The 21,285-nt window shown below is 37.2% G+C and overlaps 1 protein-coding gene across 3 annotated transcripts in view; it reads left to right on the top strand.

The window, feature by feature from the left end:
* Window positions 1–502: 502 nt before the first annotated feature.
* LOC136710402 (disintegrin and metalloproteinase domain-containing protein 23) overlaps window positions 503–21,285 on the top strand; it is a 36,313-nt gene continuing 15,530 nt past the window's right edge. For all 3 annotated transcript variants that reach the window (XM_066685902.1, XM_066685900.1, XM_066685901.1), the window contains exons 1-8: window positions 503–688; window positions 1,476–1,681; window positions 2,035–2,111; window positions 10,605–10,668; window positions 14,883–14,965; window positions 16,002–16,065; window positions 17,327–17,399; window positions 20,217–20,284. In XM_066685902.1, the coding sequence (XP_066541999.1) occupies window positions 607–688; window positions 1,476–1,681; window positions 2,035–2,111; window positions 10,605–10,668; window positions 14,883–14,965; window positions 16,002–16,065; window positions 17,327–17,399; window positions 20,217–20,284 (717 nt within the window). In that variant the 5' untranslated portion in view covers window positions 503–606. The remainder of the gene's footprint in view (window positions 689–1,475; window positions 1,682–2,034; window positions 2,112–10,604; window positions 10,669–14,882; window positions 14,966–16,001; window positions 16,066–17,326; window positions 17,400–20,216; window positions 20,285–21,285) is intronic.

Below are 21,285 nucleotides of genomic sequence, written 5' to 3'. Positions count from 1 at the left end.
CAGTGCACTATTATTGTTTCCCACCCGTATCCGAAGATAGTCCCGCCTCCTATTCTTTGATTGGCTAATAGTATTTACTCTCAAATTTAAGGCAGAAGACTCTGTGTAGGCTTTATTGACTCAAAAAGCAAAAAAAGTACAAAGGTATTGTCAAATCGCTTTTAAAAATCAATAAAAATATGTATACATAATAAAACAATTATTTTAAAATGGAGGCATTTCATGATATTCATATACACATCTGACTGGAGTGTGTGCTGATAGACCTTTTTCCAAAATAATGGATAATATTCATACTCCCATCCTGTAGTAGCACGGAGGGCTTGTCCGAAAAAAGTGTGCGGAAACAGGTTCCCTTCAGGCCAATCACACCACAGGACGCGTGGACACCAATAGCCAATCCCTGAGCAAAAGGCGGGGCTTGCCATAATACGGGTGGGAAATTTAACAAACCCATAGCGTCCTGACAGACTCTCACTTATCCTCCGGCAGCTGACTACATCCTTGTCCAGGACAACTGTCCATCACCTCCACACACAGAACCATGAATAGTCTTGCAGCATCCTTATGTTAACACAACGCGCTCCAAACACACAGCTATGAATCATGTGGTTGAGGTGTCTCTCCCTTTTACTCGTGCGCGTCCTCGTTTCCAGACTCAGCTCGTCCATCACCACAGCGGCGCTGGGTACGTAATTAACCTTTAACAACATTACGAATAGCCATTGGGAACTGGAAAGAGCTCCATATCACGACTGACAGTCTTTATAAAGCTAGAGACTAATTGTTTGCTAGTGTTGTACCGTTGGGGGAGGGTTTTTGTTCTATGCTGTGTTACGGCAAGGACATTCTGTGTGAAGATCCCCAGGACAGCAAAGTGTCCTAAGTGGTGATGAGAGGAAGAGGAGTGTGCTTTTGTTCATTATTACAAGCAGAAAGTGACTTTAGAATTCAGGCAGTCCTCTGGGAATAATGATGGACAAGACAGTGACCATTTTTTCATATGTTAGAATGTTTGTAAGATAATATTAGTGTATGATGACAAGCATCACATTATACTTTATGACTATCATCATTTAAAATGGAATATGGTGGCTCTTCAATGCTCAAGGGTGTTTTAGAGTCATTGAACAGGAAGCCATATTTCAAACTAAGTGCATGTCAGTGAGACACATATGGACAGTGCATTAATTACTGTTTAAATATAAATGTTAAATGGAAATAAATAAACCTGGAATCACAATCTATGGGTGTAGATAGCGTTGGCTCATATGCCGTTCATTATACAGGGACCAAGAAGCTGTTTATGCTCTATGCACTGAACTATCTATATACATTTACATATTTTGAACAATTCACTGCATTTCTTTTCTTTTGGCAGACTGTGCCAGACTATGTTAGATTGTGTGCATATTTTCTAATGCCCTCTATAGTGATTGCCCAGACAATAATGATGTATTTGCTCTGTGTGTCAGTGGAGAGTGATCCTGGGGAGGATGCTGTTTCAGTGCGGGTGGAGCAGGACGCCACTGCACCAGCAAACACACAGAACAGGAGCAGTCAGGAGGTCGAACACACCATCACATACCCCTCACGTCTCATCTACTACATGAACGAGAACTCAGAAAGCACCTACCATAACCTCAACACCTGGGCCAGGACCACCGGTCAGCAGGGCCTGGTAAGTGCAATTTTTGGTTTTGTCTCTGTTTAAAAAACTGATTTGAGCAAAATTACAATCAAATGGTAATGGTTCAACATTATGCTTTCAGTGGTCACGTGAAGATAACATTTGTACTAGTGATGTGGAAACCTTGTAGACTGCAGTATGTTTTGCTTGGTGGTTAGACTTCACCTTGTCCCCTTACAGCTGGCTGCAGCTGGTCTCCTTGGCAGGCTGCATAGCCCATATTACTGTAAAAATGCTAATGTAAATGCTAAAGAATGCATTAGGGCATATGTTTAATGGTCTGTGTTATTTGCTGAACTGAGATCTTAAAGTGACAACCAACTAAAAGCATCTTTTTTTCATAGGCGGTCCATTTGGCCCAAGTCACTTTTCAGATTGAGGCCTTTGGGTCCAGATTCATACTGGACCTTACATTAAATAAGTAAGTATGGTCTGTGACACTCTTAGCTCAATGATGTACAATCATCTTGAAATATCCTATTAGACTTTTATATTAGCCTAGCACTAATATGTATATTTTCCAGTATAGTACAGAGCTTGATATAGCCTCACTACCAAAACATACCAATGCCCTGATATTGGAAATCTGAATTGTTTTATCGAAATGTATATATATATATATATATATATATATATATATAATACATGACGCAGAGTCTGTTAAGTTTCACATTGTCATTGCCTGATCAATAATAGATGGGCTATATCCTCATTATTTAAAGACCAAAAAGTAGCTGATTCCTTCTAGAGGTCTCTTTTAGGAGTGTGTGGGCTTGAATACCCTGTGTTAGCTATGTCACCCATGGACATTAAGGATTATGTCTGTATGGTGACTGATTAAACTCCATAGGCTGCATTAAAGGTGATGTTCACAATTGTAATCATACAACACTTTTAAAAAATTTCAGATGTTTCTTCAACATTTGATGCTCTCCAATCTGTTTGTGCGCTGGAACTGGTCTAATTTGTTTATGAGGCCCTGGTGGCTTGGTCAGACATGCTACGCTTCCTCTCTCTCTTCTCATGGCAGAAAAATGGCAAAGAGCCTTCCAAACATTTAAAATAACGAAAAGAGATAATGATGTTGCTATTCCTGATCCATAGATGTGTAATATTGACTTATTTTTGCTGCTTCAGATTATTTAATGAGGAACCACTCTAGGGTTCAGGAGACTGCTAAATGCATGAAGTAAAGAAATAAATAACTTTAGTTTTGCTAAAAAACTAAACAATTCCAACGTGTTTAAAAAGTTACAAATCAGTTTCTGTGGAAATTCAAACAGTGACTAAAAACGTACAGACTACTAAAACTTTAGCTATGTACAACAACAGTTGTTCCACCATAAAAGACGCATAGCTTCTGAATGTAAACAAACCAGAGATAACTGCAGTTCCCCATAGTTGTAGACGTTCTCTTTAAACCACTGTGGAATAAGAGTTTATTTGGTCTACTGCACCACATTATTCTTTGATTATCTTGTCTGACTGTTTTAGCCATGATAATAACTGTCATATTAAATCATGTTTAGGTCCACAAAACCATTTGCAATTTTTGTTTGTTCTTTACCTTATTTAATACTTAAAGAATATTTTTGGCAGAATTAGCTTTAAGGCAGGATCATTTCCGTACGATATGTAAAAAATGTTGTAAAATACATTTATGTTTTGTTGCTGTGCTAAAGATGTCATGACAAAAATTATTTTATTAAAAATAATGACCTGCTAAAAATTAGAACTACTCTCATGAAGAGTGGACGAGCAGAAATGCACCAAAACCTCGAGTAAAATATATTTACATGAACTTACATTAGAAGTACAGAGAGTTATTGCTGGATCCTGTATTGTAACTATTTTAGAGATACTAGTGTTTTTAAGCAATATGTACAATTCTGCAATTATGACACATCAGTTAGATGAGCTGGTGCATGTTCTACATACATGCGGATGTGCAGTACTGTTATTGTCTTACTGATTCTGTGACGCTCAAAATTACTAGTACTGTCTTATTGAATTGACATTGTTCACTGTTGTGTGGTATTGCGGTACAGACAGGAGCTTTCTGCTGGTCTGGAGTCCAGAGCCACTCTGATTACTGTAATTGAATAGAGAAAGAAGCATGTCACTGTCAGTGTATGCTTTAATTGATATGCTGAAGAGATGCTCTGGTTAAAGGACTGGTTTTCTGTCTCTGCTCTAGCTTTACTCCGTATATGTGGCTTATAATGCATTTTTTAGCTTCTCTAATGACTGTAGTAATATAAGGGAATAGTAACTTTAACTGGGGTCTGAAGACTGTAGTAATGAAAGGGAATTAGTGTTAATTCTGGTTCATTAAATGTATGGAGTTTAGTGCTGTGTGACCCCCACTGTAATTAATCACAGGATAAGATGTAAAATATCATATGGCAAAAAAAACAAAAAACAATTTTAACCCAATTTTAACCTAATTCTGCTGCTTAGGAAAGATGCATCTCATTTGTAATTGAGAATTCAGTGAAGTTACACAGATTTGCTAACATACATCTCTCCATTGTCTCTCCTTTGACTCATGTCTCCTGTTTGTTAGATTTTGATTCATGTAAGAAATTTTAAGAGAATCCCCATTAGGTCTCGTGAGCCAATAAGGAGCAACATATGATAATAAAAATGTCTTCTTTCCTTTTTTTTGTTGTTGTGTCTGCACAGAATCACTAATCTAAATATAGCTCTCTCTCTCTTTCTCTCTCTCTCTCTCTCTCTCCTCTCTCGCTCGCTCTACATGCAGCTAGTGGTTTTTGCTCCCCTCAATGCACCTGTGCAGCACAATTCTGCTTAGTCCTACACATCTCCCTCTCTGTAGCTGTGTGCTAAAATTACCCCTCACTCAGCCACTTCAGACCTCTGCTCTGGGAGGCTTTCTGCAGTGCTGCAGAGGAACACAGGGACCTGCAGCTATGTTAACCTCTTAAATACCCAATACTGAAAACGTGCAGCCAGTTTGTATTCTTATCTATTGTTCCATTGTCATTAGTGTATAAGATTTGTTGTACCATTATAAATAAGCCAGTGATTTAAATGGACAAACTAAAGATGGTTATAATGGTGAAAATGATGTACACATTTAAATCAAACATTTGCAAAAGCAAAAGCCAGTGACCACAGATCTAGTCAAAGCAACCATTATAGTATATAGTAGAGGAATATGACAGGATTCTATATGCATAAGGAGGGGATAGTCAAAGGAAAAGGAGAGAGAAACTAGAGTTAGAAAAATAAACAAATAATTGAGAAAAAATGGGACTTACAACCATGTAATACCTGGTAGATTACAATATATGCAGTTTCTAAAGCTTCTATATTTAACAGACAGGAGAAGGAGAGGCATCCAAGACTGAACTGTGGAAAAGCTAAAAGGCAAAAATCTAAAAACAAGTCTCTTAAAAATAAGCTTCAACTAACAGTACTTTATGTGTTCTCCCCATGTCCACGTGGGTTTCCTCCGGGTGCTCCGGTTTCCTCCCAAAGTCCAAAAACACACGTTGTTAGGTTGATTGGTGACTCAAAAGTGACCATAGGTGTGAATGTTTGAGTGTGTGTGTTGCCCTGTGAAGGACTGGCGCCCCCTCCAGGGTGTATTCCCGCCTTGCGCCCAATGATTCCAGATAGGCTCTGGACCCACCGTGACCCTGAATTGGATAAGCGCTTACAGATAATGGATGGATGGATGGATAACAAAACTTTATATAATAGCAAAATAATGATATACTATTTAATTGTATAATTACTTTTTGTCGATTTTGTATAATTTTCTGTTTTTTATTCATGCATGTTTTCTCATGCTGACAACAGTATGTAATGTATGTTTGTAAGTATGTACTGGTGGTTTTGACTGGAAAGTAAATAATTGCAAGGTTGATTTCTGACTTTTGAATGGCACACTACTGTAAGTTGTGTAATTACTGAAGTGAGGTTTACCTTATAGATTAAGGCTTTTAAATGGGGGAATTGGATGAATTTGTCTTATGGTGATTTTGAGGCATGTTAATTCATGTTTTCTTATCTAAGCAGAAATATTATTGTTATGATTTTATTTGCCATTGCAAACAGTGATGATGAAAGCTCCATGTTAGGTCATACCTTGTTTCTTTCCTGCTGCTTGATCTTTGATGGTCTTGATTAAATTAGCTGAGGCTTCAGTATACCTTTATAACTTATCTAGAAACATCCGGATATGTTGCTGATTACATTTATAGAGAAAACTGTGATTTAATTAAAAGGGGGATTTAAAGTGGAATTATACATAAAGAGATTAGCTTTGGGGAACTCCAACATTACTGCTGCCCTGTCATATACAGATCTGAGAGTGAAGTGATGAAATATGGGCTCACTGGCTTTAAGGTTTAAAGAGTTGAGCCTTTTAGAAATCTCAGACAAATATCACATGATTATGGGAGAAGTCACTTCTACAAGGTTAAAGAAAAAACATCTCTGCGGCAAAAAGTGCATTTCCTTTAAAGTGAGCAATCTGCTAGGAAAAGAGTGTGTTGTTACATTTTTTCAGTGTGTGCGTGTGTGAGTGCTTGCTTGCATGAGTGTGTGTGTGTGTGTGTGTGTGTGCTGGCTCACTGAGTCAGACTTGGGTTTGTTAGGGACATAAGAGTGAAGGTGAATCCAGCCCAGAGCACCAATATTAATTACACCTTTTTTTACATGCAACTACACTCTCCAACACCTCCACTCTAACACACACATACTCACACACACACATAAACACATGTGCACATAGTACATTCAACTGATACCATACTCATGTGCTTCATTACAGTTAATGTCTGTGAATGTAACCATTTATTGATAAACCTCTGATGCATTCAGACAAAAAAAATACAATCAACACACAATACATCTTTAGTGTTGCAGAGAGATATGTGTTATAATGATATAATTTTTGGATAATGGATCTGCGGCATTGTGCCACTTGAGCACAAGCTATTGCAAAGTATTTTTGGTGGATGTGAAACACCCACACTGAAGAAGCCTGACATAACACTATGAATGTGAACACAGCTCACACTCTGAGAGAACAAGGACAAATGGCTCACCTCAGCGACCTGGCACTATGTGGAACACAAACATATGCCTTCCCCAGACCCACAATATCCCTTCAATTATTATTGCCAAAGTGTAAAGAGTCGGTATGCAATTCCATGGGCAGAAATCAATAGATTTTTTTTTTTAAATCTCAGGTTCAAACAATGGAAGAATTCCCTGTTTCAGTCCCCTGACATTGGCTTTCCCAGGAAAGCTGAGAAGCTGGATAGCTCAAAAACTGGCACACAATAACCAGTGCCCTTTTTTAAAAACAGGGACCGCCACACTGGTTTGCCAGTCCAGAGCCATTGCTCCACCGATCCATGCATTACTGCAGAAGCACGTCAGCCATAGTATTGCCTTGTCTACTTTCCTGTTCATGATATTGCAAGGCATACATTGACACTAGAGGGCTTCTTTCAGGGCACTTGGGATGTGTCATCACTGCTTTTTGCAGACAGTGTTGTCTTTCTGGCTTCTTCATACAGAGTCCTCAAGCAAGTACCTCTGGTAGCTGAATGTGGACTGGTCGGTATGTGGATCATCACTTCCAAATCTGAGACCATGTGTATCTCCCAGACAGATTTTGTGCTGCGTCTGTTCTGTGGGTGAAATCCAATCTCAAGCGAAGGAGTTTGAGTAACTTGAGGTCTTGTTCAGGAATGATGGGAAGAGGGATTGTGTTAGATGCAGCAGCTGTAATAATACTGCCATGTATCTGGCTGTAGTGCTGAAAAGGGAGCTGAGCCATAAAGCAACACTGGCAGTTTACCAGTCGATCTATGTCCCAACATTTACATATGATCATAAGCTTTGGGTAATGATAAAAATAAATAAATAAATAAATAAAACAAGCAGCCAAAAAGAATTTCTCTGGTAGGTTGACAGGCACAAAAACACACTGATTGGGTGAGAAGTTCTGCATTCTGGGAGAAATTTGGAGTTGAGCCTTCTCATTGAGAGGAGCCAGCTGAGGAGGTTCAAAATGCCCCCTGGATGCCCTATGCTGGAGGTATACCAGGCTTGGCAAACTGGCAGGGCACACACTGAGTTAGTTCAAGTGATTATATATTCGTTTCAAAATGTAAATATTTGATTTTATTTCTAATAAATGACACAGACAAAAATATCATTGCTTTATTATGATTACTACTTTTATAAAGACATATACATGTGTTTGCCATTATGTATGTTCCAGCTTTGGGTCTATTTAAATACTTCCAAATTTGTTAAACATTAATGTACAGCATTTTGGAAGGTAACTCTTTATAAAATATGACAATGATTTTATAATATTTAATGTATTAATTCTATTGAAATATTTATCTTCTGAAATACTTTTGAATGCTTTATTGCATTGAACAAGTTGTTAATTAGCTTCTACATATGTAAGAAAATCAAGAAAATGCAGTGTGAATGTGTTCTGGACCAGAGACTCTTAGATCAATGGCATGATTAAAGTTTCTTATAGTCCTGAGATACCGTCTGTAATGATTGCTTTACTAGTCCATAAATGTTTGTAATAATGGACAAAGGCACTCAGTGGCAACTTAAAGGCCAGTGAACATCTAGTGATGTAGGTGTGTTCACATGTGTGTGTTTACATGGGTGTACATAGTCATATGATATCTGCTGCTGTATGGTTATAATTTCATTACATCATGCTTGCACTTTTGACCATGACATGTCATCTGCCTGAATTGATGCATTGTGATATACATCTTGTGTATATTGAATTTTGTAATGGTCTTCTGTCTTGCATTCTGTATATTGTGTAGTTCATTTGAGTATCACCTGTAAGGAATATCATCTGCTGTGTGGTGTAAAGCTGGTGTTTATTAATGTCTAGGTGTTAAGCATGTAAGAACTTGTGTATTCTTTATAAGTTATTTCAGCTACTTGAACCCATTGTGAACATAGACATTCGTTGTAATCTCCATGGAAAACGTATAACACGTTGAATGGGATTCTCTGGAAGCGTCACACATGAGATTAAGGTGTTCTGTCTAAGATCCAAGCATTAGCTAAGGGGGTATAAATCCCTGGAGCATTGAGCTATAGAACAGCAGAGCTGTTTTTTTTTTCCAGACAAATGGATCTCACTGACCTGACCTAACCTGACCTGACCTAATGGACCTCACTGACTAACATGGTCTGAACCCAGTGATGCTCTTTTAGCAGAAGCCATCTTATCCCCACTGAAATGCTGCTACTTTTACAGTTAAAAACTTCAGTTATATGATACTGCATCAAGTTAAGTGATATAGAGAACACAACCTTCTAATGCTTCATTCAAATGTATGAATATACATATTTATAGTCAACATCTACGATTGTGGGGGAATACGTTGATTGTTTATGTTCAGAAGCTCATCTTTTAAAGTGGAACCGAAAGTTTAAGAAAGTTTGTATCTGTTTAAAGTTTAACTTGTCTGTAGGTTTTTGTTACTCTTTGAACTGCCACAGGAACTATTTTTTTACTAGACTTTAGTTTTGTAGCACTTTCGGTCTGTATTTAATTTCATGCAGTTAGCACTCTCACAAATTAAAAGTCAGTTCCACCTTAAGTAATAATGAAGTATATTTAAACATAAGGCCTTAAGCGCAGTATTAAGAAATGTTCACTGTTCTATAGGTTTAGACGCATGCTCTGTGTCTGTGCTCCACAGAGAGAAATGTTTAGGATAAGCTGTCAGTAAGGGTAGGAGACTATAAATGTTACCCCTCCCTTAGTCCCTTAAACATGAAAATGTAGACCAACCTCTACGTTCACCATATTTTAAAGGAGAAAGAACCATATAGATCGGGGTCCTAGCCAAGAGAGGAGAGAGAGAATTTGAGCGCTGAATTGAACATTCCTCTCACGGGATCCTTAAGAACCCGCAAGACACTGTTTCTGTAAATAAAAATGTATTTACGCCTTTAACCGTGTCTGCGGAGATTCTTTCCATCACCTGTCTTCACAACACAGCAAAAGTTAACAACAATAACTACAGCAAAAATAAGTAAAAATTACCCACCTATGGAGCAGGAATATAGCGGTATCCTAATCTCGGCTAATGCTTCTCAATGTCTGCAGTTACATAACTCTAACACATACCAATGCCACTTCGCTGCAGTGAGCACAGAGAGAGAAATGTTAGCATATCGTACTGAGACCCTTCTTTTTTTCACCCATTTACAGACACTGGGGCTTCGTAAACACATTAAAACAGCAAACAGACTGGAGAGCAGCAAATGGTGAGGAAACATCCTCAGATTTTTATAAAAAGTGTTTTTTTTTTTTCAAATTAAAATTGGGAACGAGGCCTTTAGGAATGTAAATTAAATTGTTCTCTATGTTGAAGGTTTGCCTTAAACAACACAACGATATGATAAAGGACGAACTACTATTTTGTGGGATCCTAAATAAACAATTAAGCATTTTTTAGTAAATAACCCTAATGTTATGAAGAGTGTAGCATATGCATAAGCTCTTGTGTTAGGGTATTTTTATCAGAGAAATCAGGGAAGAAATCTGAAGCAGGGAGGGACAGCTGAACAATTTTATTTATAAATTTCATTATGGGACAGTGAAAGACAGAGAGGAAAATTTACATTTGCTTTTTGTCCTAGTGAAAGTTTTAGGACATTACCAAAGCAACTTGGATTTCTAAACTGTATTTTTGGGTCCATTTTTCTTTGTTTTGTGTTGCAGTTTATTCAGACTCCATGACATTTACATTTATAGCATTCGGTTTATTTACAGTTTTTACAAACACTAAGCAGTAAGACTTTTTCCCTGACTAATATGCAAGCACACAGATGGAGGAAATCTTAATGTGTCCTTTTGTGTGTGTTACAGTGACCTACTGTCCTCTGATTATGTGGAGATTCACTTTGAGGATGGCAAACCCATCCTATCAAAGGTAAGTGTTACTGCTCTGTTCTTATGGCCTAGTGTTCTGAGTTAAATCCAGCACATATTACCCCACATAGCTATGCTTTATTGTGTCCTAAAAAACACAGCAATGAATGAAAAGTTAGGAATTACTATTCTGAGGGAGCATGAAGGTATGCTGCAGTCACATTTCTGGATGAACAACCATTCTGTTTCTAAAACTGTATTATATGCATGAGCTTTTGACTTGTGTGTTTACTATAATGAGGCAGATTTTGGCCAGTGAAATCATTTGAAGCATTGTGCAGAAATGTTGGATGGGTGAGTGAATGTGGTGTTGTTGAATTTCATTATGAGGTAAGATAGAAATAAAGTGGAGAGTGCATGAAAAAACTACACTACAGAATTTAATGAATGGGGAGTGAGATTCCTTTTTGTTGAAGTGACTGCAGGATGTGTCCATCTGGATTTGCTAAAGAAAAATCTATCAAGGGGGAATACATAAAAAAGGATTTGTGTGTGTAATGGGAACAGTGAGAGAGAGAGAGCAAGAGAGAGAGTGAGAGAGAGAGAGTGAGGGAGAAAGAATGTGGTTGCATGGATGCTGCTGAATAAGGTAATGGGCTGTTGGATCTGTCTGTGCTGACTCAGCAAAGGTCTGCTGGCTTGCAGCTCAGGTCACATGACCAATGATGATACTCTGCAGTAGCAATGCAGGGTGTGAAACTTGGCACTTAGAGAGAGAATATAAACAGAAAACGAGAACGTTAATGTGACAAAAAGTATAGACAGTATGAGACTGTTGGACATATACACTCATGTGCATTGCCACTTGAAGAGATGTGTCAAATTAAAATAATCCTGGAGATGAAATGTGGCATATGAAATTAACACCATTTTAAAATCTACAATAAACGTAGAATAATTAAGGTACTGGAGTGACAGGGTTGAGAGAGAGAGAGAGAGAGAGAGAGAGAGAGAGAGAGAGAGAGAGAGAGAATGTGGTATAAAAAGTGTATGAGAAAGAGTGAGAGAAAGGGAGTAAGTGGAAGAAAGAGAGAGGGAGAAAAATTGAGTCAGGGTGTGAGTGAGAGTGACAATGAGAGTGCCCTCATCTCACCCTGAGACAATATGGTGAGTTGGTGAGTTGAGTCACTGTATTTAAACATATTAAATCATATAAACACATCAAACAGGGCTACATCTTTGGCTGAATGCAAGAAAATGCACCCACTGCTTTAAAAACACTGAAAATAAACACAGCTATCTCTCATTTCCATTCTTGTTCCATTAATGGTGTGTTATGAATGAATTAAATGCAGACTACTACATCTATTGTCAATGTTTATATGATCAATAAATAGTGTGCACTCCACTTTGCTGTGGCTGGATTAAGAACTCTTGTACAAGTCAAGAACAATGGTCAAAGCTGCTCTTAGAGTCCACCAGGGGATGATTATAAGTTTTCAGACATATAGAGTTCCACTTAATTAAATATGGGATACTGATCTACTGTGCCATAGTGATGCACTGTAAGCCTGGTTGTCCAAATGTTGCCATTAGCAATTGCTGTAGAGAGTTATATTTGAGGGGCACAATCTTTATATGATGAATTACTCTAGTGGGAATGTATATTGCTTATTCATTATATAAGCAAATTTTGACACTTGCTAATCCAACATTTCCTCTGTAATCAAGGCTAATAATTTGTCCCCCATTGCTGCAGTATGAGCCTCTACTCTCTATAAAGGCTTTACACTAGATGTTACAACAATTCTGTGAATATCTGATGGCATATCTTCTTTGATGGCATTCATCCATGGGGGCATTAGTGAAGTCAGGTACTGATGTTGGATCATGTTGGATAAGTTTTGAATGACAAAACTCACTTCAAATTCATCCCAAAAGGTTTAGAAGTCCCATGACACCACAGAATGGCATTTCACAGATCCACTGAGCATATCATGTGCTAAAATAATATACAGATTAATAGTAGTGTCCATTTTGTTTGCTTTTCTATGGAGATTATATAATTGTGGGCACAACTGTCCACGACAGTCTGTGTGAATTAAAAATAGTCATATTTCTGTTTTGGAAATTATTGTATGCAATACTTCCAAAAACATAGTCTGCGAGTATAGTTTGTCCCTGCATCCACAAATCCACAAATGCAAAGAAATCTTATAAAAAAAAGGATCCATAAACACCACTACCTTCTCTGGGCCCAAGCTCATTCATGATGGACTGAGGGAAAGTAGAAAAGAGTCCTGTGGTCCAACAAATCAAGATTCCTTGGAAATCATGGATGCTACGTCCTCAAATAGGGTTTTAATTATTTGCACAACATTACATTTATATAATTATAAGTCCATCCAGATTGTAATGTACGGAGAGAGAAGGATAACAAGATTAGGGCTGTTCTGAATAGTACGACTGAGTTCTTTAATAGGTAGATCTGTCTCAAGAGCACACTAGCACATGTATAATGAAAAAAATCAAAATATTTAATCTAATTTGTGATCTAAACATCATCAAATAAAATCAGAGATCAGAGACAAGCTGTGGGCATGGAAATATTGTTGCACAGCTCATATAATCTCCACTATAAACCATGACATGAAGTGGGACGCTCCTGAAAAGCTGCTCCCATGCTCAGTGCCAAGGGTGGGCTAGCAGGTTATAAATCTTCACAGATTTGAGATGTGAATCAATGGACCTGAGATGTCTGGAATGATGCAATTTCATCAATATCAGTATCTGATTTCACTAATGCACTCATGACTAAATGGTATGAAACTCTAAACAAATGTTTCAAAATCTAATATATAGAGAAAAACTACTTATTTAAACCATTGATTTCTGGAATGGAATGTAAATATGTTCCTTTATGTGAACCCTACATGTGTAGTTATTCTATTGTAAATTTTTAGTTTCTTTTCCTTGTGTTTTTCTTTGACTTGGCTTGATATTTGCATAAGTATGTGTGGAGGCCCTGATGGCTAAAGTTTGGCTCATAAATCTGCTCTGTAGTACAAAAGACAGCGCTTCTTTCTGTGGTCCACAAACTGCCATTGTGTTGTCTTCTATATTTACCCCATGCCTTCTACCACATGCTGAAGTAGAAATAAAAACTGGAACTATAAACTGATTTCAGTTATTTGTTAGTCAGGCCACGACTCAGAGTAATTGACTAACTGCAATTGCAATATGTAATATGACATTTTTAAATCTCAATGCAGAATGCAGTTTATATTATAGCCAAAATTATCAACAAAGCTGTTTTAAATAATAATAATTTTCTTCTGAAAAATTCCATGCAATGACACAAAGCGTGGTGAAAAGAGAATCGTCATACATGGTGAACAGAAACGAGGAGGCAGACGTACATGCAGAGATGCTTGCATTTATTGCACAGAATGATTAACTGAGACAATACAGGAAAGAAACAGAAGATGAGAAGAAGGTGATTCACCAGTTAAATAATAACAGAAATATACAAACAAGAAACACATCCTTTAAGAAAAACAAGGAGACACAAAACACAGAAATAAGGACTGAGGACTAAGAAACAAAGACTGGGGAGGGCAGACAGAGAAACTAAAATTGAACAGAGACTTAGAAAATCCAAACAGCTCAAAAAGAGATATAGGGAAACCAGGACTAGAAAATTAAAAACAAGACAAAACATGAGAACCTAAATACATTCTGGGTAAAGACACAGGAGCAATACATAAAATGATAAAGAACATGCAGTGACTACTAGGAACAGGGACCTGAGTACAAAACAGAAAATCACAGCTAAACTAAGCCAGACACTACATAGAAAACTAGAAACAGAGACAGAATGGTAGGGCAGACATGAAGACACCACACAGTCAAATAATTACTCTTATTTTTACAAAATAATGGCAGTTTAAATTTGTATCTGCAGTATTCTCTGAAAAACATTGCAATCATTAATCCCTAGCTCATGTGTCATTTGTGTGTGTGTGGGGGTGTGTGCATCAGAAATATGTTATGCTGTGGGGACCTAAACCTGTTCACAAAGTGTAACTTAATTTAATTTTAAAGTAAAACATATGTTAAGTTTAGTGTAGGGTTAGGACTAGGCATAGTACCTATGTATAATGTAAAGGTAAACATAATGAGAGAAATATATGTAACAACCACACAATTACATGAGAACAAACCTGTGTGTTTATGTGTGTGTGTGTGTGTGTGTGTGTGTGTGTGTGTTGCCAGGGTGGTGAGCACTGTTATTACCGGGGTCAGGTGAGAGAGATTGACACTTCTCGTGTAGCTCTGTCAACCTGCAATGGCCTGCAGTAAGTATAACAACACAACATCCTATTTAAAGGCTATGCACCACTTAATGGACCTCCATGAATATTTCACATCATTTTAGTTACTGACATATATAAGTATGAATTAAAATGAAAATAGCAGCTTAATTTACTTTAAAACTGACAACTTAATTAAATTGACGGAAAAACCAGAGCTCGCTACAGAAACTTTAAACGCAACTGTGACGTCACTAGTGGACAACAGCTGAACAACGCCGCAGTAAAACACCGATATGACTGACTGTTATGACAGTATCTAGCTAGCTAAATAACCAACATTATTCATGACAATAGCCTAGCAATAAGCTAAACTCAAATTTAGAGGTACCGTTATTCTTGTAAATGTGATCGAAGTCGAACTCGAATTCATCCGACACTATAAACCTCCGTAATGCAGCTACGTAGCCGAGTATAATCTGAGCACCGAGTTTAGCGAGTCAAGCTAACGTTAACTAACACCAACTAAAACAGGCGAAGTGAGTGTCCTTACCCTGTTTACCTCCATGTTACAGAGGCTCTTGAACACCTTTCGTTGGTTTCCTTACATGCCCATATTGTTGGAAAAGCGCCAGTGAAATGAGCTACAGATAACGGAGTGCGCGGAGGGTCCTTTCCAAAGTGCCCATGTAAAGTTGACAAATTTAGTCAATTTTCTGGATATTTTGGGATCTTTCGGTCATTTGTGTACAGATGTCCCACTGTACATTGAATTATTGCAGCCATAAGTGCAACGTCTAATCTACATCACATGCAAGACGCCTATTAGAGTTTCCGAAAACAGTTGGGGGGGCGGGACCAACGGTTTTTTAAACCTTATTCCTTGAATTAGTAAGAAATAACATGTTTTCTCACTATCAATAAACACAAGTTAGGAACTCAAATTTATTTGTTTGACACATTCATATAGCTGGTGCTTAGCCTTTAACTTAAGTAAAACTTCAGCAAAATCTTTTCACTTTCTTCAAAATCTTTTCAGTGATGTTTGCTGCTTTTTTCCTTCTCTATTTGTGGCTGCCAGTGGCATGTTTGATGATGGAGTTCACGTGTATCTGATTGAACCTTTAAATCAGACTCACTCTGCTGTAAGTGCTTATAATTTCTCATTCGAACTTTTAGAGAAATGTAGGGGAACACAGGGCACAAATGAACACAATGTATAGTATAACACAGGTTTTATTTACGTGCTTGAGTAGAAATGTTTTTGGTCAGTGATATACATAGCAATCAGCGATCTAGAGACAGTTGTCTAGACTAACCTTGAAGACTGATGATTGTAACATGAACATTGTTTTGATTCCTAAGGTGACTATACAAGCCACAGAATTCACCCGTATATTATTTTAATCACCCTCTTGGTGACTGCAACTTAGCAACTTTATGAAGCACATAAGCTTACAGTGAGAGCTATTCAGGATGAAATGCAGACTACACTTTTTGGGGGTTATTTCATTAATCCCAAACAACACATTGAGAACTGTTAATATCTTCCTAATACAGTACAAGACAGACAGTGTTTTTGAACGTAATTTGCATATTCACAATAAAACACATTAGACATGTGACTAAAATATACATCACCATTCAAAAGTCTGGAGTCATTATATAATGTATCTATAAAAAAAAAGAGAGAATGTTGTAGTGCAATGTCACATATTTAAAAAAAACAAGTAGGAAACTGTAATATTTTTAGATGTGTCCAGAATGATGATATTAAAAAGCCAGCATCAGTAATATAGTTAATAAAAAAAGGTATCCTGGTAAAAAGGTAATATGTCATTATATGAAAATGAAAATTTCTATCTAAAGGCAGATAACGTGAAATATAATCAGTGCAAATAGATAATTATTTTATGTATTAAATAAACATTATGAATTAAATAACACCTGTAAAATACAGTTAAGTGCCTAGTTTGTAAAGATGGAGTCGAGCCCATCCTCTCAGGACTCTAGAGTTATGTGACAGTGATTCTACCTGTGGCACCACCGCCCCTTGCACTGAAATAAACACATGAAATAAACACTGTCCAAATTCACTAAAAGCAGTGAACCCCAGACCATTCGCCATCTCGGCTGAAAATTCATGCACTGGTCCTGTATCTGTGACTTCAGACGTCATGCTGCATAAACTCATAACATTTAAGTTCAGTTAAAATCTCTTATATCCAGTTATTTTTACTTAAAACCACAACCAGGACTCTGCCAAATCAAAATATTACTGTTACACAAACTCAAAAAGAAGAAATAGTTGAAATTAATTGAATTGTTTAAGTGAGTCAAACTTTTCAAAATATTTTAAGTTAGAATCACTCAATCCAGTTAATTACTTTTGTGTACATGCTTTAGGATGGAGCTGCTAGACCCCACACACTGCGCAGGACCCCCAGCTTGCTGCCATCACATGATCCAGAAGATAGAGGTATACTCACTAGACCTTTTTTCTATCACTTAAATTCAGGAGGTTGTAAGATCCCCATTGTTTCATCAGGCAGGAGTTCAATGACACATAATAGGCCTTGCTCTCTCCGTTGGAATGGCAACCTTCTCCCTGCCATCATCTAAAATGATGCTAGCAAATGTGCACATCTGTTACTGTTCTTTCTCATTCTCCAGGTTACTGTGGTAACACTATGTGGTTTGGGGAGTATTAGCTAATGGGTGGAACTGCCAGTGAGAAAATTATGTAAAACTCTCCCCAACGTTATATTTTCCTGTGAGTACAGGTCAGTGAAATCATGTTGTAATTTCAGTTTAACATCTGTCTCTGTTGACTGCTTAGTGGATAGTGTCCCAGTCTTGCTAAACACATGTGGGATGCCTCCTCTACATTCCGGTTCCTGCTGCTTAACTGTTTCCTGACACACATATGTCCCACAGGCAGAAAACTGATTTTGTGATCTAGACCTAATCTAATAACAGTGAATATGACTACAGGCTTAGCAAAATAGACTAAAGATAGAATGGGTTTCCAACAGAATGATGGAAGATATTCTCCGAATAGTTTCCAGTTATTGCTCCCTTGAGTCAAACATACTTGTTTCTGTGAAACCTGAAATAACAGTGGCGTAATCATACTTTTGAAACATATTCCCCCACATAGAATGATATGAAAGTAACCTTGATTTGATTTTTATTTCTATTAAAGTAAGCAAGCTTTATTAATATAACCCTACACGAGCTGTATTTTTAAATAATGTGAAAAACATCCATTCCTTTTAGAAACTTCCCTAGGCAAGATTTTCCTTTCATATTAACTCCATTAAATTGCAATTATTAAACAAAGTATTTGATGTAACATTGACATCAATGTCATATATTAGATGCTGCTATCCAGATAGACATTAAGAAGTGCTTTGACAACTGCTCAGACAATACATCCTAACAAGTAGAAATAGGATTTCTACCTACATTGGACGAAGACACTGCTAGATACAGAGAGCAAGCTGAACCCTAAAGAGAAACAGGCAAGAAACAGGCAGAAAAATGACAACAGTGGGTGAGAAGGAACAGCATTTCACTCCTCCTTCATATTTAAGGCTATAGCACCCTTTAGGAAGGAACCTAACCCTGGTGCCAAGGTGGCTGCCTGCCACATCAGGTATTTGTGTGATCACTTCCACAGATGGATTAAATGGAGAGGTCAAATCTTTTTGTACTGCTGTGTAATGAATACAAAGCATGCTTCATGTGTACAGAAAAATGAATCAAGTAAAACAACTTTATATTGAAAGTGATATGAACTATGTCCACAGTGCAGGTATAATGGTTTTATTTTGTCAACTAATTCTCCTTATATTACCCAGTAGGTAAGTACCTTTTATGCTTTAAGGTGTTTAACAAAAACGTCAAATATGCTGGTGTTATTGTGACTGTGTGAATGTAACGGCAGCATTTAATATGGAACTGAAATTTCAAAAAACTCAACTTAGAACTTAGCTCTTGGAAATAATGACATCATTTTTAAAGTGGTATGAAATAGGAAGCAAATTTTAGACTGTACTGGTGTGTTTGGGGAAGTTTAAACGAGTACCAGACATTATTAAAACATCAGTATAGGTTCACTTTTCAGCTTCAAAGTTTGGTTCATGACACTGTGGCACTGCAAAGCTTGTAAGGTTCTGGAAGGCAGCTGCACGCTGCACGGAGTTCACACCACCTCTAAATATATTTCCGCGGCTATATATGTAGACTATTATTTATTTACAATCCAACCTGGAGAAGAACAGTCTCAGGTTTACTTCACTGCTGTTCCTAAAGATCAGTCTCGTGGAATGTGTTTTTTCCTCTTTTCGTTTCCTGAAGGATAAGTTAGGGATAGTTCCCTAACTTGAGACCAGGGGGCCTTCCTTAATTTGCGGGGCTGTATGCAACGTGCGTAGTGAGCGTATAGGGTGGTCTGGCTCTTGCTGCACAAATGCCAGGGTGGATCTATGCAAATTTCCCTAGTGTGATGTTACATTGAGGCAGCCACCCAAACGGCACATAGAAGCCTATGATCCTTGACACCAAATTCTTTCAACTGACTCACAGAAATTGGGTGGATTTATTTCTTTTTCATGATTGGAGTGTTTATACACAGCAAATTCACCAGTGTTAAATCAACACCATTAGTATAAAAATGTAAACTTCTCAACATTCTCAGTGTTAATTTAATGGATGTAACAAATATGTTGTAGACTGGCTTTGGCCATGTATTCGCAACCATTTGAAGCAATAATTGTGATATTGATTTCAAAAATAAATATTTTGTTTAAATCATTGCTGCTAACAATTCTGCCACAGTATGTTTCTCTAGAACTGAACGCTTCAGGTGAAAGCACTTTGAATAACTTCTTAACTGAACCAACAAACTGTTCTACTATATTGTATAATTGGTCGCGTTAGTTGTGTTTGATAAGAACTAAAGCTATAAAAAAATATATTAAATGTGCCCCATCACAAAATATGTGGTTTTATAGCAGGAATCAGATAAAATCCTATGTAATTTGGTCTCAGAATATGGTTTTGATAAGAACATAAACTAGGGACGAACACTCATGTTAACTTTATTGAGGCATTATTTTGTTTATGTGTTATTTAGCACTAAAATGTTCCTGACTAGGAACTTCATATTTTTTATCTATCTCAATTTTAAAATGATAACTGAAACAATGAGGGGAACACAGAGTACTTTCTGAAAGTACAAAACAAAACTTGGTGATAAGATTTGTGTTTGTGTGTTTGTGTACGTGTGTAGGAAATGAGGAGTTGCTGTGGTCTGAACTGAATGACATGTCTTGGCTGAGACACAGGAAAAAGCGAGCTGTAAGCAAGCAAAGGCCTCCTTCTCCACAACCTCACCCACACCATTCCATTGGGCACTAACACACAGATGTGTTGCCAGACACATGACTACGTTCCTCTTTGCTGGGGCGTTATTGTGTTTCATTCAAAAATAACATTATTTTTTCTCTGCAAAGTTTAATCCAAGTGTAGTGACTTTTATTTGCTGGTCATTTATATTGGCAATTGCTGTTCATGTACATACCAATGAGGTTCTTCAGATATCAGGCTGTATTTGTGCTGCTTTCTACCATTCTGTAAGGCTGTGATGAGTGTCATCTCATGATGGAGTAACATGCACTTTTCACAATCCAATTAAATCCCAATTGCAAAATCATGTATTGCCTCCAAATGAAAATCCTGCTTTTCTCAGAAATACCTCAAACTAATTTCTGATTCAGGTTGACTGATATTGTACAGATATTGTTGGATTTGAACATTAACTACAAAAAAAAACAACAACAACAACAATTGTTTTGTTTGCTGTAACTATCCTGACTAAACAGACAACACACAAGCATGCATTTGGTGTTTCGATGAATTCAAAGACATTTACAAGGTTAAACAAACAGTCAAAATAATGTAAACCAATCTATATCTTAGTGAGAATAAAGTGTGATTACCTTATTCTACACCACCAGTAAAAATGCTTTGGTTTTTCGTTCTATTGAAGTAATCACTACGTCACTCAAGGTCTTACTATGTTTTTACAATTTATATTACCAGTGTAAGAGTTTGAGGGAAAAGCAGAATCTTAATACGGATATTCAGAATTTAAATATATAGCTGTATGGGCACTATGAACTGTGACCTGAGAGACCCCAAATACATGCTCTACAAGAGATAAATTGTTTACATTTAATATTTGTACGTTAAAACCTACCAAACCTTAAAATGAGCTTTATAGGCACATATAACCATAGACATTGGAGTGCCTTCTCTTCTCTACTGGTGTGCTATTTTGTCTGTATTGTGCAGTTCCC

Source organism: Hoplias malabaricus, chromosome 12, assembly GCF_029633855.1.
Source record: "Hoplias malabaricus isolate fHopMal1 chromosome 12, fHopMal1.hap1, whole genome shotgun sequence".
Taxonomy (NCBI): Eukaryota; Metazoa; Chordata; class Actinopteri; order Characiformes; family Erythrinidae; genus Hoplias; species Hoplias malabaricus.
Note: the sequence above shows the minus strand (reverse complement) of the source record. Positions and strands in the feature narration are given on the sequence as shown.